Here is an 18,405-nt window from a genome sequence, read left to right as displayed (position 1 = left end):
TCTTCAACAGAATTTAAACCACCATCTAATAAAAAATTCTGATCTTATTTTTTTTTCAAATGCAATACAGGTTGAGTAGCCCTTATCCAAATTATTCCGAAAACCATACATTCCAGAAAGTGATTTTTTTTTTCCTAAAAGCAATACTGGGGACATCTGTAACAGCAATACTGGGGAAATTATATGTAACAACACTACTGAGGACATGATATGTAACTGGCACTAACTATGTGCAAGAAAATGATTGCGTGGCATTTAAATTCAGTATCTGAGATAGGACACAAAGGAGGAAATTTAATAGGATGAGAGATTCAGAAAGTGAGAGATTTGGTAAGAAATCTCCTTTTTTTTTTTTTTTTTTGGTTGTTTGTTTTTAAAGCGGCAATCATTTACACTTCAAAATCAAACTGATTTTGAAGTATAAATGATTGCCGCTTTAAAAAAAAAACCTGGAGATTTATTTCCAAATCTCTGACTTTCTGACTCTTTCATCCTATTAAATGTCCCCCAAACTTTGTTTCATGTTTTGAAACCTTGTTTTATGCACAAATAAAATATATTTGTGTTTATTTAATTTATTTGATGTGCCTGTACAACATTAATGCAAGATACCTCAAGATACATCTTTGAAATATAAAAGTGGAGTGAGATTTGGAGATGTCTTAGTCCACAAAAGAAAAATGGACCACACAGATATAATGACCTATCATTGCAATAGGCATGTCTTCCCTGTCCATGCAATAAAGAAATTGCATCAGAAGGTGGACATAAAAAATATCATTTTGTACTTCAAAACATTTTTAATAATTTAATAATTTAACAACTTTGACAGTAAATAGAGAATTGAGACCAGATTAAATAAGAGATTAATACAAATTAAGGTAATAGGTAGACTATGAAGGTTAAAAAGATAGTAATGACTTAAAAGAACTGGTTATGAATGAAAAACAAATGTCTACTGGGATAGGAAGAGCATGATTCATGGATTATCTGGTATAAGTAGATTGACTGGAAGAAACAAAGGGGGGAAGAAGTTTGTGTCTGTAAGACTGAGGATGGTATTTAGCTGCTTGAGGATCATCAAAGATTTTGGTCACATACTGAAAACAATCTGAAGCTTATCTGGGTATGGTTGCGTAAAGTGTATGCCTTGGTCACCCAAAAGTTTGCCTAAAATTAACTATTTGTTTGTGACAGGATAACAGAAATATTTCAGAAAAATGGGGATCTCGGAGCTTTTATTTTCAGGGGTCTCATGCAGATGTAATTCAACTTTGCAATAACAGATCAAATTCCATACCAACTGATTTTACCCCTTTGAGTGCCAACATCTCTGTCAGAGGGATTCAGTACTGAATCCCGGCGGTCGGGATCCCGGCGTTCAGAATCCCGACGCCGGAATCCCGACAGCCGAAATGCCGACAAGGGGGGGACGTGGATCGCCCCCCCTTGCGGGCTCGCTGCGCTCGCCACGCAGCGGGCCCGGTGCCTCGCTACGCTCGGCACACTAATTTATTCTACCTCCAGGGGTGTTGTGGACACCTACGGAGGGAGAATATGTCGGTATTTCGGCGGTCGGGATTCCGGCGTCGGGATTCTGAACGCCGGGATCCCGACCGCCGGGATATTAACTGCATCCCCTGTCAGAGATGTTCAAAATATCTGCTAAAAATGCCAGCATCTCTCACATTTGTTATAGAAATTCAAATAAAAACCGTTGTGTAAAAAAAAGATTATATTTCCTTTATAAATTAAACTTTACAGGTCATAATGATGAATAAAAATGTGTGCTTGGTAATTCACACTTATTTAGTGTTAATGAATTTATTGGCAGAAAAAGCCACCTAATGTATACTTTAAATTAGATTATAGGTAAAAAAAAAAAAAATTCAACCTCTAGTTGAAGTAAGAGATTCTGTGATTTTGCATGCATGTTTTGTAAAGTACTGTACAGTAAGTAGTATGTTTTGATTCAAGATTTTCTGATCTAACCAAAAATGTATTCAAATAATAGGTTGGATATGGTGCAAGCCACTCTGTGCTGAGTGACAGAACAATATATCCACAATTCTTTCAGCCAATTCAAAATGACCAGGTGCAATTTTTGGCCATGGTGAAGTTACTGAAGTATTTTGGATGGAACTGGGTTGGGATCATTTCACCAGGTGGTGAAACTGGAGAGTGGGAGCTGCAACAGCTGAGCAGACAGTTAACTACTCATGGCATATGCATTGAATTCAAATTAAAATATAGTTCTGAAGGTGAATATTTAATGTATGAGAATATTATTAAACATTCTACTGCTGAGATTATAATAATTTGTGACACAAATACCATATACTCTGTGAATTTTATCCGTAGACTAGCACATCTTACTGCTAATAGGACATTTATATTTCCAGCTTCATGGTCAGCTGTACCAGAGCTTGCAATACCCAATCAGTTGGGAGCACGAATTAACTGCACTCTTGTGTTTTCATTTTCTCCAATTAACATCCCCAAAGTACATGAGTTTCTCAATGATGTTAATCCACTAAATAACTATTTTGACCCATTAATGGAGGACATCTGGATAACTGAATTTAGGTGCAAGTCTAGAAATGATTTAAAAAATGCAATTCTTCCACTAATAACTAATGAACCCCCTCGAAACTGTACTGGGGAGATGAGTCTTGAACATTGTATCAATTATGACATAGATGTCCTTCCCTACCGAGTTTATATTGCAGTCTATACTATAGCCCAAGGTTTGCATGATATGTATTTATTTTTAAGCAATAACACAAGAAAAATCTCTAAATTAAATGAATACAAAGTAAGTTAAAAAATGTAATGTTTACTATTTTCACAAAAACACAGGTTTCTCTGAACCTAGTAATTTTTCTGTCCTAATGCTTTAGCCTACCCCTTAGTCTGTACAATGATATTGTAATTCAAAGGTATGATTTATTTTAATAATCCCATTCATATCACTTCTTGTGCAATTACATTTAGTGATATACAGTACAGGAATTATAATTTACAAAACTAGTATAAAAACATTACTTAGGATTCCATGTGGTGTGATGATGGAGGAGGTCCATAGGGGTGGTGGGTGACACAGGGCCAGATGCACTAAGTTTTAAAAAGTTTTTAAGTGGAGTGTGATAATCAACCAGCCAATCAGCTCCTAACTGCCATGCTACATGGCAAATTTTGGTTGGTTTCTACGCTTCACTTTATCACTTTTTGAAGTTTAGTGCATCTGGCCCACTATAAGTTACCACACCCGGTGACACCAACCCTAGTAACGCCTATGACATGCCACACTACTTTACCTCTACATTGCTGTAAGGGAAATTTGGGTTGACATGTAATAGGATGAGATATTTGGTAAAAAAAATACTGCCAAATTAGCCTGTTTGTCCAAATCGAAAATGTAATTTCAACCGTGAATTGTGGTTAGTTTGTATGTTTTTGGCAGTGAAATTGCAAATTTTGGCCTGTTGAAAAATGTTCACACTTCAATTTGCCTGCAGATGTTTCCCCATCATAAAGAATACTCTTTGGAAATGCAATAGGGTGCAGTTTTTGGTAAACATTACCAAAAATCTCAAAACAAATAGTCCAAGTTCAGACTGACAAATCTGACTGAACCATGCACAGATCACTGAGATCTGTGCATACAGATGGCGCCGGCCTTATTATTGCCGCCTATGGCGATGTTTCCGACACACGCCATGGCGCATACATGTAGCGAATCGCCGTGGCGCTTCACGACGAGTGCAATATCACAGACCAACCACCAGATGTCACTTTTAAAAACCTCATTTGCGCATGCGTAAGATTTGTGCTTCAGCGCGTGCATGATGCGCAGGAATTACATGAACTTTATTATACGATGAGCACCTCTCTAATGCCGCTGGCACGAGCGTGATCCAGTCTCTTCAGCCGAGAGTGCATCATGCTGATGCGGACAGAGAGTGTCGTACATGTACGTCATGGCCGGGAGGTACTTCCCGACACATGACGTACATGTACTTCATGGCTTCTAACTGTCACTGCGTCTATAGACGCAGTGACAGTTAGGAGATGTAGCCGCACAGACGCTAATGCGTAACATCAAACACCGTACTGTAGTTCTAAAGGTTGTACGACACGGACGCTATGCGTCTCAGTATACAGTACAGTATTGTTCTAAAGGCGGTCACAATATTGGAAACTTGGTCACAATATGGTTTTGCAGCATTACGCATGACGCTCGAGCTAACGGGACGCTCGAGCTAATGAGACGCTCGAGCTAATGAGACGCTCGAGCAGCAACGACGGTATCCGCTCCCCGTCGCTAGGCCCTGCTTTCCCCGTCAGCTCCTGACTGTTAAGCTACAGGCTGGGTGTAGAATCAGTCATGGTAGTATAGTAGTCATTACACTGTACAGTTCTTGGCTGTAGTGTAGTGGTTATCTGCATGGTGTTTCACGCCGGAGACCCGTGTTCGATTACGGCGTTAAACCTTTAATATTATAGTATCAAATTTTACAGTTTTAACTAAGATATAATTATTGACAATATACTGTGTGATTAAAATATAATTATTTATATTTACAGTATAGTATTACATTTTACAGTATATTGTATAAGTAATTTATTACAGTATATAAAAACTACTGATAAACTACTGATAAACTACTGTACCCACTACTCAGCGGCGGGCGCACAGAATGGGACGCTGTTCCGCACAGGACGCACGGCGCATAGCACGCACGGCGCATAGGACGCACGGCGCACACGCTAATGCAGTGTACTGTAGGCGCCATTATCTGTATCGCTAGTATCTGTTCAGTACAGTATGTCGGACACTGGCAGAGTCAGGAGGGCAAGGCCCTTTGGCAGAGGGGAGCTCCTCACCCTGGTGGCTTGGCGGGACAGGCTCCTGGTCTCTAATCGGGAGATTGTGGAGGCCTACCAGGGGGCCCGTCAAGCCATCAGGGTGAGGTTCCATAGAGACAGGCCAGTTAGGAGCCTCCAGAGGAGATGGTCCGACCTGGTCCGTCGGGACCCTCAACTGCTGCACTCCCTCAGGCAAAGTAAGTACTGTACATACTGTACCTGTACAATGTTGAGTGCTATTGTATACAGTATTTTTTTACTTGTTGCCATGGTGGATTTTACAGTATACTGTACCTGTATTTTTTTTTAATGTGCTGATTGCTGTACAACTGTTCAGGTAGATTTTACAGAACTTGCTATTAGAATTAGAATTTAGAATTAGGGGGTGTGTCATTCTCCACCTGAAGGGTGTGTCTACAGTACTTCCATACAGTACACTACTGTACTGTACATGGAGATACTGTATTGTGTGTGGGGGGGGGGGGCGCTGACCTGGACAGAGAGGTTTTTTGGACCGGGTCTGAGAGCGCCAGAGTCAGCTGTTCAGCAGTGGTATTGATACAGATTTGGGGGGAGCAGTATTAGACAGGTCCTTCTGAGCATTGTTCCGCTCTCCAACTCCAGGGCCTGGACCCCACTTCTTACATTCCCATTCCTGCAGCCACCAGACCTGGTTTCCAGCCCATGGTTGGGGTGATGTCAACATGTTAACCCCCGGAATCCATGGCAGATCATGTACTGTACAGTAAATTCTTTGCAATGAGCATGTTAATCCCTTCCAGAGTGTGCAACACCTGGAAGACCAGGTTCATCCCATGGCAACGAGCATGTTAACCCCCTAATATGCAATGAGCATTATAGTGTGTGTAGTAATGGGTAATGGACATTATGGAATGTGGTAAAATACTGTACATACTGTACTGTAATACAGTAGGTACTGTACAGTATTTTGGTGTACAGTATGGCATAATGTGTAGGACTAATGAGAGAGAGATGGAGATTGCTGCTACAGTACTGTGCAGTATTTCAGGGAGTCTCCTGCTGAAGAGGGAAGGCAACTACTGTATGCTGTACAGTACATGCTTGTTGCCATGGGTGATTTCCTACAGCATTGGTTTTCATGACATACTGTACAGTACTGTACAGTAAATTGTGGGCCCTTACAAACTTTTGATATGGGGCCTACAAATACTGTATCTGCAGTAATTACAGTATGCCTTACGCACTGTATTTCTTATTTTTCCAGGTATCAGCAGGATGACGCTGCGGGAGAGACAGCACCGCCACTGTAAGTACAGTACAGTATACTGTATACAGTACAGAGCGGAACATTGCATATTGACTTTCAAACATGTGGGATACTGTACAGGACCACAGCATTTCATCCCTCCTGGAATGGGTCATTTTGGCAGGTACTGTACTGTACTGTACTGTACTGTTATGTACTGCACAGTACAGTATGTACTGTAGTGTTGATACAGTACCTTAACACATTGTACTTTATAGTACAGTATGTTCGTGTTAGAGAATATACAGTACTGTACAGCACAGTAGTTTTTTTGTGTGCTTTTCCGCAGTCCCAGTGGATGTCGCAGCTCCAGAAAGCCTCCCTGCCGCCACCCAGGAGGAGAGGGCCACCTCTGCCCCCACCCAGCTGGAGGAGGAGTCTCTGAGCGCGGTTGGTAAGTATTGTACAGTATAACACCAGGGCTCTCACCATCTGTACCGGAAAAGTATTTTTGAACAGGCTCCAGCATGTACTGAGGCCCTTGTTCTTCTTCACTCTCTGACAAAATCCTTCTTGGATGGACAAACCCATGTGCACTGCAGGTGAGGCAGGTGTTACTGGACTTGCGCAGAGAGAATTACAGTATGTACTGTACAGTAGATTTGGGTGTGTCATTTTGCACTGCCTCGCCTGCTGTGCACATGGGTTTGTCCATCTACTGTGGGGAGGATTTTGTCAGAGAGTGAAGCAGAGTAAGGGCATCAGTTCCTGCTGGAGCCTGTTCAAAAATACCCCTGCTTGCACGATACACCCTCTTTATTTTGTCCTTTTTTTTTTGACATTTGCAGCTCCAGAAAGCCTCCCTGCCGCCACCCAGGAGGAGAGGGCCACCTCTGCCCCCACCCAGCTGGAGGAGGAGTCTCTGAGCGCGGTTGGTAAGTATTGTACAGTATAACACCAGGGCTCTCACCATCTGTACCGGAAAAGTATTTTTGAACAGGCTCCAGCATGTACTGAGGCCCTTGTTCTTCTTCACTCTCTGACAAAATCCTTCTTGGATGGACAAACCCATGTGCACTGCAGGTGAGGCAGGTGTTACTGGACTTGCGCAGAGAGAATTACAGTATGTACTGTACAGTAGATTTGGGTGTGTCATTTTGCACTGCCTCGCCTGCTGTGCACATGGGTTTGTCCATCTACTGTGGGGAGGATTTTCTACTGTGGCCTGGCTCCTGGTCCTCCTGCTGCTCCACCTCCTCCTCCTGTTCCTTCTCGGTGTCGAGGAGAACCGCCTCTTCTACCCGGGTGTGGCCTAGTGATGCTGCATTAAAAATAAAAAAAAATAAAAACATTGTAAACGTACTGTACTGTAAAGTAAATTCCCTTCTACTTTTAGAACTCCATAGAACGGTTGTGTCAAAGTCATGGCCCTCCAATTGTTGTGGAAGTACTGTACACATCCCACCCAGCATGCCATGCCACAGTTTTAACAATCCATCATACTGTACTGTATACAAAAAGTGGCATGCTGGGATGTGTACATATGTACTGTACAACCAGCAAAGGCCCAAAGGCTGCGTGACACTCAATGCAGTGCACCCCAAAGTGAATGCCTTCGCTGAACGGCATCTTCAGTTCCTCCAGAACCACCTGCACTTCCAACCACTTCAACAGCCAACCCCCACCTCCGCATCCCACAAAGCACCCCCTCCACCGGACCACTGTACTCACTGCCTGGCTCCTGGTCCTCCTGCTGCTCCACCTCATCCTCCTCTTCCTCCTCGGTGTCGAGGAGAACCGCCTCTTCTTCCCGGGTGTGGCCTAGTGATGCTGCATTAAAAAAAAAAAACATTGTAAACGTACTGTACTGTACAGTAAATTCCCTTCTACTTTTAGAACTCCATAGAACGGTTGTGTCAAAGTCATGGCCCTCCAATTGTTGTGGAAGTACTGTACACATCCCACCCAGCATGCCATGCCACAGTTTTAACAATCCATCATACTGTACTGTATACAAAAAGTGGCATGCTGGGATGTGTACATATGTACTGTACAACCATTGTTGCCGCTGAACGGCATCTTCAGTTCCTCCAGAACCACCTGCACTTCCAACCACTTCAACAGCCAACCCCCACCTCCGCATCCCACAAAGCACCCCCTCCACCGGACCACTGTACTCACTGCCTGGCTCCTGGTCCTCCTGCTGCTCCACCTCATCCTCCTCTTCCTCCTCGGTGTCGAGGAGAACCGCCTCTTCTTCCCGGGTGTGGCCTAGTGATGCTGCATTAAAAAAAAAAAACATTGTAAACGTACTGTACTGTACAGTAAATTCCCTTCTACTTTTAGAACTCCATAGAACGGTTGTGTCAAAGTCATGGCCCTCCAATTGTTGTGGAAGTACTGTACACATCCCACCCAGCATGCCATGCCACAGTTTTAACAATCCATCATACTGTACTGTATACAAAAAGTGGCATGCTGGGATGTGTACATATGTACTGTACAACCATTGTTGCCGCTGAACGGCATCTTCAGTTCCTCCAGAACCACCTGCACTTCCAACCACTTCAACAGCCAACCCCCACCTCCGCATCCCACAAAGCACCCCCTCCACCGGACCACTGTACTCACTGCCTGGCTCCTGGTCCTCCTGCTGCTCCACCTCATCCTCCTCTTCCTCCTCGGTGTCGAGGGGAACCGCCTCTTCTTCCCGGGTGTGGCCTAGTAATGCTGCATTAAAAAAAAAAAAAAAAAACATTGTAAACGTACTGTACTGTACAGTAAATTCCCTTCTACTTTTAGAACTCCATAGAACGGTTGTGTCAAAGTCATGGCCCTCCAATTGTTGTGGAAGTACTGTACACATCCCACCCAGCATGCCATGCCACAGTTTTAACAATCCATCATACTGTACTGTATACAAAAAGTGGCATGCTGGGATGTGTACATATGTACTGTACAACCAGCAAAGGCCCAAAGGCTGCGTGACACTCAATGCAGTGCACCCCAAAGTGAATGCCTTCGCTGAACGGCATCTTCAGTTCCTCCAGAACCACCTGCACTTCCAACCACTTCAACAGCCAACCCCCACCTCCGCATCCCACAAAGCACCCCCTCCACCGGACCACTGTACTCACTGCCTGGCTCCTGGTCCTCCTGCTGCTCCACCTCATCCTCCTCTTCCTCCTCGGTGTCGAGGGGAACCGCCTCTTCTTCCCGGGTGTGGCCTAGTAATGCTGCATTAAAAAAAAAAAAAAAAACATTGTAAACGTACTGTACTGTACAGTAAATTCCCTTCTACTTTTAGAACTCCATAGAACGGTTGTGTCAAAGTCATGGCCCTCCAATTGTTGTGGAAGTACTGTACACATCCCACCCAGCATGCCATGCCACAGTTTTAACAATCCATCATACTGTACTGTATACAAAAAGTGGCATGCTGGGATGTGTACATATGTACTGTACAACCAGCAAAGGCCCAAAGGCTGCGTGACACTCAATGCAGTGCACCCCAAAGTGAATGCCTTCGCTGAACGGCATCTTCAGTTCCTCCAGAACCACCTGCACTTCCAACCACTTCAACAGCCAACCCCCACCTCCGCATCCCACAAAGCACCCCCTCCACCGGACCACTGTACTCACTGCCTGGCTCCTGGTCCTCCTGCTGCTCCACCTCATCCTCCTCTTCCTTCCTACAGTACACCGCATTGTTGACCCCTATTCACACACAGCCCCAATTGTTTATGGTGTACTGTACAGTACATGTACTGTAGGGTGTGGATTGAAATGTCGAATGACATAATGTCGAATGTCAAAATGTCGACACCACAATGTCAAATGTGTAAAAATGTCGACATGGGTTAATGTCGACATTTCAAAAATGTCGACTGCCATAATGTTGACTGGGGTTATGTCGAATTGCTCTTTTGGGTTTTTTTTGGCCCGAAATGTCAACAGTGTCGACATGGACACTATTGACATAGTGAATCGGACCCTCGCATCGCTCGCTTCGCTCGCGATGCTTAGGGCATTTTTACACATTTGACATTGTGGTGTCGACATTTTGACATTCGACATTATGTCATTCGACATTATGACCGCATCCCGTACTGTGAAAGTGCGCCGTTGATATGGTCTGCTGCCCAGGGCCCACACAGACCATATCGACGGTGCTCTCTAGAGCCGCCAACCCCCCCTCCCTGTACCCCCCTCGGTACAGTACTGTGCTTACAGCGCCTGATGGCCTGAAGTCTCTCAGGATCCCTCCTGACCAGGTCACTCCAGCGCCGCTCTAAGGAGCGGATAGACCGCTGACGGCCAGTGTCCCTAAGGATAGCCCTGCGGGTCTTTCTGTAGGCCTTCATTTTCTCCTTGTTGCTGGAGAGAGTCCTGTCTCTCCAGCGCACAAGGTGCCTCAGCTCCCGGGTGCTGTACGGGCCCTCTCTGCGCTCCGCCATTGTACTGTACAATGCAGTGGTGCACAGCATACAGTACAATAAAGCACAGGTGACGCAAAATTTCGGCGCGGGGGTCCTAGACACATGACTTTCATCATGCGCCCAAAACTTTATTTAAAAGAGTTTGGAGATACTAAATCGCTAGGACATACTGTACTGTATAGTTTTATTAAATATCATTCTACAAAATACTGTACACACTGTATTCCAATAGAAAAAACCCTGAGGATGGCCCGCCAGCTCTGGAAGCACGTCTGGCACGGCCCGCCCCTTCGTGGATTCTTTGCTCTGCAGGAGATGTTGAAGTGTAATGACCTGTATTAGCCGACCCCCTCCACCCCTGGGGGGAGGGGAGGAGGCGCTTGACTTCATTACTCCTTGCAAGAGACAATACAGTATTGCAGCGTGTGAAATAGGGCTTTCTTAAACCAGTCACCCCCGGCAAACCTCGCACTGGACGCTTCAACTCATACTGTAACTCTTGGTCCTCGCGGAGGTTCAGTCGCATTAGCGGCTAAATCTCCCGAGTGTACTATCTAGATTCGGCCGCAGATGCGCCTGAACCTCCGTGAAGTCTGGTCTGTCAGGACTCGGCTTGTGAATCCTTCAGTACACATTTAGTGGTCTACGCTAGCTTTATTGATTACTGTGCATTTATAAATAAATAAATGAATGAATGAATAAATAAATAAACATCAAAATTATCTTACAACCCCCTCCCCTCCGTAATCGAACTCGGGCCTCCTGCTTGGATTGCCGCGCAGCTAACCACTAGACTACTGCACGGTCATGTAAACCGTGGCAGGAGGAGGAGGAGCAGCAGTTGTGATGGCAAAACCAGTACCCCTGCAGCCTCTGAGACGCCCCCCTGGCGAGAACCCCGAGGACGGCACGGCCCGCCCCTTCGTGGATTCTTTGCTCTGCAGGAGATGTTGAAGTGTAATGACCTGTATTAGCCGACCCCCTCCACCCCTGGGGGGAGGGGAGGAGGCGCTTGACTTCATTACTCCTTGCAAGAGACAATACAGTATTGCAGCGTGTGAAATAGGGCTTTCTTAAACCAGTCACCCCCGGCAAACCTCGCACTGGACGCTTCAACTCATACTGTAACTCTTGGTCCTCGCGGAGGTTCAGTCGCATTAGCGGCTAAATCTCCCGAGTGTACTATCTAGATTCGGCCGCAGATGCGCCTGAACCTCCGTGAAGTCTGGTCTGTCAGGACTCGGCTTGTGAATCCTTCAGTACACATTTAGTGGTCTACGCTAGCTTTATTGATTACTGTGCATTTATAAATAAATAAATGAATGAATGAATAAATAAATAAACATCAAAATTATCTTACAACCCCCTCCCCTCCGTAATCGAACTCGGGCCTCCTGCTTGGATTGCCGCGCAGCTAACCACTAGACTACTGCACGGTCATGTAAACCGTGGCAGGAGGAGGAGGAGCAGCAGTTGTGATGGCAAAACCAGTACCCCTGCAGCCTCTGAGACGCCCCCCTGGCGAGAACCCCGAGGACGGCACGGCCCGCCCCTTCGTGGATTCTTTGCTCTGCAGGAGATGTTGAAGTGTAATGACCTGTATTAGCCGACCCCCTCCACCCCTGGGGGGAGGGGAGGAGGCGCTTGACTTCATTACTCCTTGCAAGAGACAATACAGTATTGCAGCGTGTGAAATAGGGCTTTCTTAAACCAGTCACCCCCGGCAAACCTCGCACTGGACGCTTCAACTCATACTGTAACTCTTGGTCCTCGCGGAGGTTCAGTCGCATTAGCGGCTAAATCTCCCGAGTGTACTATCTAGATTCGGCCGCAGATGCGCCTGAACCTCCGTGAAGTCTGGTCTGTCAGGACTCGGCTTGTGAATCCTTCAGTACACATTTAGTGGTCTACGCTAGCTTTATTGATTACTGTGCATTTATAAATAAATAAATAAATAAATAAATAAATAAATAAATAAATAAATAAATGAATGAATAAATAAATAAACATCAAAATTATCTTACAACCCCCTCCCCTCCGTAATCGAACTCGGGCCTCCTGCTTGGTTTGCCGCGCAGCTAACCACTAGACTACTGTACTGTCATGTAATCCGTGGCAGGATGTGATGGCAAAACCAGTACCCCTGCAGCCTCTGAGACGCCCCCCTTGCGAGAACCCCGAGGACGGCCCGCCAGCGTCTGATACCTGTAGTTCTTTCATGGATTGTCTGAGTTTGTCCTTTCATAGATTAGTGCTGTCATGTACTGTAGTACTGTACTTTATTTTAGCGCAAGTCGATACCGTCCAACTCTGGAAAGGCAGGAGGCACTTTGACTTCAGCGCCTCCTCCATTTGCTCACTTGTACTGTATTGTACGTTCACTAGTGTCTCATTTTAATTTACTTTACTGTACTGTACTGTACTTTATCATTTCCCACGAGCACCTCATCGTGCATGAGCGTCTAATCGCGCACGAGCTTCTCATACAGTATAGTAATACGGCGAATGGAGGAATCACTCCGACTGTATCTTGATGGAGCATTAGCCACCCAGTGGTGGCAGATTGTATTACATGGCGAGCAACCATGTCGCTTGGCGGACGCCAGCGCCATAAAAATATCGATGCGCCAGAACCTCCGCCATGGCGTCCAGGCGGCAATAATAAGGCCGGCGCCATCTGTAGTTCTGTCCCCCCTGGAGAACTACAAGTCCTAGCATGTGGGGCATTAATGACCCCCCTGTGACTTGTAGTCCTACAACATTACATATAGTTAAATAAAACACAGACACATAAGAAAAGTTAAAGTTTATTAAACACTACAATCATTCACACGATACTCACCTATTGGGTCCAATAAATCCAGTAAATCCCGAAAAATAGGGATCTGCACATCTCTACTTAAAACTGCCTTATTCTACTGTATAATTACAAATACTTTTGTACTGGTTGTGCTGTACAACATTTATGTCTCGCTCTTGTGTTTTTCTCGGAAAGCTTCACAGATACATAAGACAGGTTGATTATAAAGATGAATATGGTCAAGAAATTTTTGATAATGAAAAAGGAGAATTCCCTTTGCGTTTATACCTAATAAACTGGATATATTTCGATGAAGGAGAAGAAACTCGTTTTAACAATGTTGTTGTGGGAAAGTTTGATGGATCAGCTCCAGATGATAAGCAGATACAAATCGAACAATTGAAATTAAATTGGGTAAATGGAAAGGTATCTTCTAAAGTTATGTTGTTCTAAATAAAGTGTTATAGTAGTTTTACCCTTTAACTATTTCATTATATTTGTACTAGTAACAATATATTGTGATCAGTCAATGCATTCTACCTTGCACATATGGGTTTGTATCACCTGTGCTCAGCTGTGAGTGGAGCAGGTATATTGGGGCCGATTCACACCCTTGTGGTCGGGTCTGAATTCTTCCCTTTTTTCGATGGTAGGGGTCTGGACATGCACATGCCCAAATATGAGCATGTGCAAACCCCCTGTACAAGCACCTTCAATCGCACTGTAAGGGGAGGGAAGAGGGTGGGCAGGGGGTGGTAGCAGGGGGACGCCCAGCATTTTACGGGCATCCTTATAAAAATGCTGGGCATTTCCCTGGGACTGCATAGGGCAGATGGCTGACATCACATGATGTGAGCGCCTGGCCCGAATTCAGCCATCTACTGTAAATGTTAGCTCAGACAGATTTTTATCTGTGATCAGAGAAAAAAAGTAATTCGATGGTCAGTTGCCATCAAATAATTTTTCACCTGGGCAGTCGCATGAGAGGGGATGTGTTCACGTACACATCCCCTCGCATGCTAGCAAGGGGATACATGCGGCAAGAGGCATGAGTGTTCGGCAGGGCGGGGCTTATCTGATTGCTAGGCAGAGGATATACGCAGCCTAACGAACAGGCCAATTGTTCACTAATGTGGTATGAATTGGAAAGTCCCTTTATTTAGTCACAATGTTTGGTTCAAATACAATTACAGATACAGGAAATGTAGTACAGTATACAAATGCACAGAAACAGTGAAACGCGGTGGTGAAGGACGGACAAGCACCAGAATAATCACTTATTATATGGAGGTCCTCAATACAACATATTTTCAAGTCCGTGGAGTTCCTCTTAATTATATAAACTTCTGGTGAGCAATTGCTAAATGAAGTTATCCTGCCTCTATCTATCCATCTAGGGACGTTAATCCGCGTCGGGCTCACTGCACTCGCCACGCTTCAGGCTCGCTGCGCTCGCCACACTTTGTAAAATTAACTCCACACCCACGTGGACAATGGACCCAACAATGTCCCCAGCGCCTCCGGCAGTCGGCTCCCCGCATAGCGTCCTCCATGACAGTCCTCCCCAGAAGAAGCAATGTACGCAATTAGTGTAGTGTGCTCCCCCAGTGGCAGTACACTGAATTACGTACATTGCTGCCACCCAGCCATGATGCATCTCCCCCTTGCCGGCTGTTGCTATCCGCCGGCTGCTGGCGGTATCTCCCCCCTCCACCAGTCCGCCGCTAAAGCCCTGCCGCCCGGCCTTCAGCCCGCTGATGCAAAGGCCTCCAGTCAAGCCCCGCCGTCCGCCCTAAGGTAAAGGCACAGCCACATATTAGCAGGGTGCCCGGCTAGGCTATGCTGACAACGTAGCCTAAGGTACGTTGTCAGCGTAGCGTAGCCGGGTGAACTGCTAATACATAAGTACGGAAAATTCTCATCTGTTTTCAACTGATCTGTCACGACCCAACAAAAGAAATTTCCCCAAAGAATTTACCTATACTAATAAAATTATTCTTGCTGAAAATTACATATTTTTTTGTTATTCCTCAAAAACTGTTAGGATTTTAATTAGGGGCTTTGGTTAAGGGGCGACTCAGTTACCATAAACCTCCATAGCCATAACTGTTCTTATATATATTTTTAACAGATGCCATTAGGTCAATGTTCAGAAAATTGCCTCGATGGGTTCAGAAAAGCACCAAAGGAAGGATACCATGCATGTTGCTATAACTGTGTGCCCTGTTCCGAAGGAGAAATCTCTAATAAGAATGGTATATGTAAAATATATTGGACAGTTAATTTAATGACAGAAGGTCTGATTCAGAAATGAATCAAAATGCTTATCCAGCTACTTATTTATTAACAGTTTCTTAAATAGCACTTTACATTCCCTGCCCCAGTGGAGCTTACAATCTATATTCCCTACCACATGCACACACACACACATTCACCCTAGGGTTAATTTTGTTGGGCACCAATTAACTTACCAGTATATTTTTGGATGAAACAGGAGTACCTGGAGGAAACCCATGCAAGCACAGGAAGAATATACAAACTCTGCACAGTAGGGCCATGGTGGGAATCGAACCAATGACCATAGTGCTGTGATGCAGTAATGATAACCATTACACTGCCCAGCTATGAATGTGTAGGCAGTGGCTGGTTAAAAATATACAAATGTGAATGCCACCTGGATTTGAATTAACCCTCAGTGCCCAGACTGGCAAGCCTGGAAAAAAATCTCTGGATTGCCACTGTTTAGCGCCGGGCAGAGCCGCTGAGTTGATCGCTGAATTCAGCTAGCTGTAGTGTTGCCTGGCTCCCTCTGCTCGGCCGCACCTCCTCCCCCCCTGGCTGTTGTGTTTCAGGTTGTGACACGCTGGGTTGTTGTGGGCAAGGCCGGGCAGTGGCTGACATAGTGCTCAGCGGCACTGCCCGGTCCGGGGACACAGTGTGGTGGGTTTTAATTAGGTATCGCTCCCCCTAAAAATCACCACTAAAGTGTTACTATGCCTATTGGGTCAATTAACAGTTAGCACAGACCACATATAGGGCCTGAAACTGCTTCACATGAAAGGCCCATTTTCAATGGTGGTGGTTTTGCGCATGCGTGTATTGGCTTATGTGCAGCCCACCAGTGCGAACACCTTATATTATGTGCATCAGATGAAAATCGTATACTGTATGTATTTTTCAGAACTGAATAAAACGATATTTAAACATGTTAATTACCTAAAAGGTAGAGTGCTAATGAGACAGAGAGAATAATATTTCAAGATAAAGGGGTAGAGAATGGGAATGAAAAAAGTGGAGGCACTGTAGAAAGAAAGCATGTAAGAAAAAAAAGCCAAAAATTTTGAGAATGAATGTTTGGGGCCAATACTTTGTTAATATTTTATTTTTTACATTGTGTATTCCATAGACACGGAACATTGCACGAAGTGCAGCGACACTGAATGGCCAAATGATGCAAGGAACCAATGTGTTGCCAAAGATCAAGACTTTCTCTCATATGATACAGACACTATAACCTCAGTGTTCTCTGTCACAGCTGTATTATTTACTGTTAAAATAGTCCTCATTATTGGAATATTTATCTCCTTCCAGAAAAACCATATTGTCAGAGCCAATAACCAGAACCTCAGCTTTGTTCTACTCGTCTCTCTAGAGTTGAGTGTACTCTGTGTATTTCTCTTCCTTGGTCGCCCAGTGGATATAACCTGCATGCTGCGGCAGATCTGCTTTGGAGTCATATTTACTATCGCTGTGTCCTCAGTCCTGGCCAAGACTATCACAGTTTGCATCGCTTTTAAGGCCACAAGACCTGGAAGTTACTGGAGAAGATGGATGGGAGTCAAACTACCAAATTCCTTAGTGGTGATCTGCTCATCTGTCCAGTTCCTGAATGGTGTTATCTGGTTGTCAGTTTCTCCTCCTTATCTAGAGTATAACATGGACACATATCCTGGGACTATCATCATCCAATGTAATGAGGGTTCTGTGCTGGCCTTTTATTTCATGTTGGGTTACATGGGATTCCTGGCAGCTGTGAGCTTTGTTCTGGCTTTCATGGTGAGGACATTACCGGACATCTATAATGAGGCCAAGTACATCACATTCAGCATGCTGGTGTTCTGCAGTGTGTGGGTCTGTGCCATCCCGGCCTATCTGAGCAGTAAGGGGAAACATATGGTCATTGTAGAGGTGTTTGCTATATTAGCCTCATGTATTGGGATATTAGGCTGTATGTTTCTTCCTAAATGCTACAATATACTGATGAGACCTGAAATAAAGAAAAGAGAACATTTTTTCCATGAAACCATAATTTCTCTTAATACCGTATAATCAGATATCCAGTAATATAATAGACAAACCTGATGACATTGGGAATGTACTTACATTTTTTTAATTGTGTAATCTTTATTGATTTTTTTTATACAAAAAGAGAAAATTATATTTATTATTCAACACATATAAACGGATCATATTTACATAGACATATACACATTTATATACAGCCTATGCGTCAATAAAAAAGAGAGAAGAGAAAAAAAAATGTACTTACATTATTTGATGTACATTATTATACCTGTAGTTTTCACAATTGATCTAAAGTGCTTATAAAGTGCTTAAAAAGTGCTTATTCTGTGTTTATTTTTTATGTGATATTTTATATTTCTATACTTCATTTATATTGTATTTTCATGTACTTATATTTATATGATTTACAGTTCTCGTATGTATATAAGTGGGTGTAGAGCATATACTAAAAAGTGAAATTAGTTGTGTTATTGTGTATATAGGATTTATATAACCTGAAAAAAGAAAAACAAGTACAATTAATCCAAGGTGCTTATAAAGTGCTTATACCGTGCTTATTTTATATGATTTTGTATTTCTATATTTTATTTCTATTGTATTTTCATGTATTTATATAATTTACCATTTTTATATGTATATATGTGAGTGTAAAGTATATAAAAAAATATAATTAGTTGTGCTATTGTGTATGTAGGATTCATATAACATGAAAAGGAAAAACAAACAAAATAAATTAATATATACACAGGCAAATTTGTCTATAA

General features: G+C 43.8%; 1 protein-coding gene and 1 long non-coding RNA gene across 2 annotated transcripts; both read left to right on the top strand.

Annotated features, from left to right (window-relative positions):
• Positions 1 to 6,054: 6,054 nt before the first annotated feature.
• LOC146025690 (uncharacterized) lies at positions 6,055 to 7,149 on the top strand. The gene is made up of 3 exons (XR_014454264.1): positions 6,055 to 6,157; positions 6,447 to 6,551; positions 6,946 to 7,149. It is a non-coding gene; the product is annotated as an uncharacterized LOC146025690 (long non-coding RNA).
• Positions 7,150 to 14,829: 7,680 nt separating this feature from the next.
• Positions 14,830 to 17,665, top strand: LOC146070426 (vomeronasal type-2 receptor 26-like). The gene is made up of 2 exons (XM_083179378.1): positions 14,830 to 14,914; positions 16,743 to 17,665. The coding sequence occupies exons 1-2, from the start codon at positions 14,830 to 14,832 to the stop codon at positions 17,663 to 17,665; spliced, it is 1,008 nt and encodes a 335-aa protein (XP_083035504.1).
• The last annotated feature ends 740 nt before the right edge of the window (positions 17,666 to 18,405 follow it).

The sequence above is a fragment of the Crinia signifera genome, chromosome 1 (genome assembly GCF_055691185.1).
Source record: "Crinia signifera chromosome 1, ASM5569118v1, whole genome shotgun sequence".
Classification (NCBI taxonomy): Eukaryota; Metazoa; Chordata; class Amphibia; order Anura; family Myobatrachidae; genus Crinia; species Crinia signifera.
The sequence above is the reverse complement of the archived record's forward strand: the minus strand, read 5'-3'. Positions and strand labels throughout refer to the sequence as shown.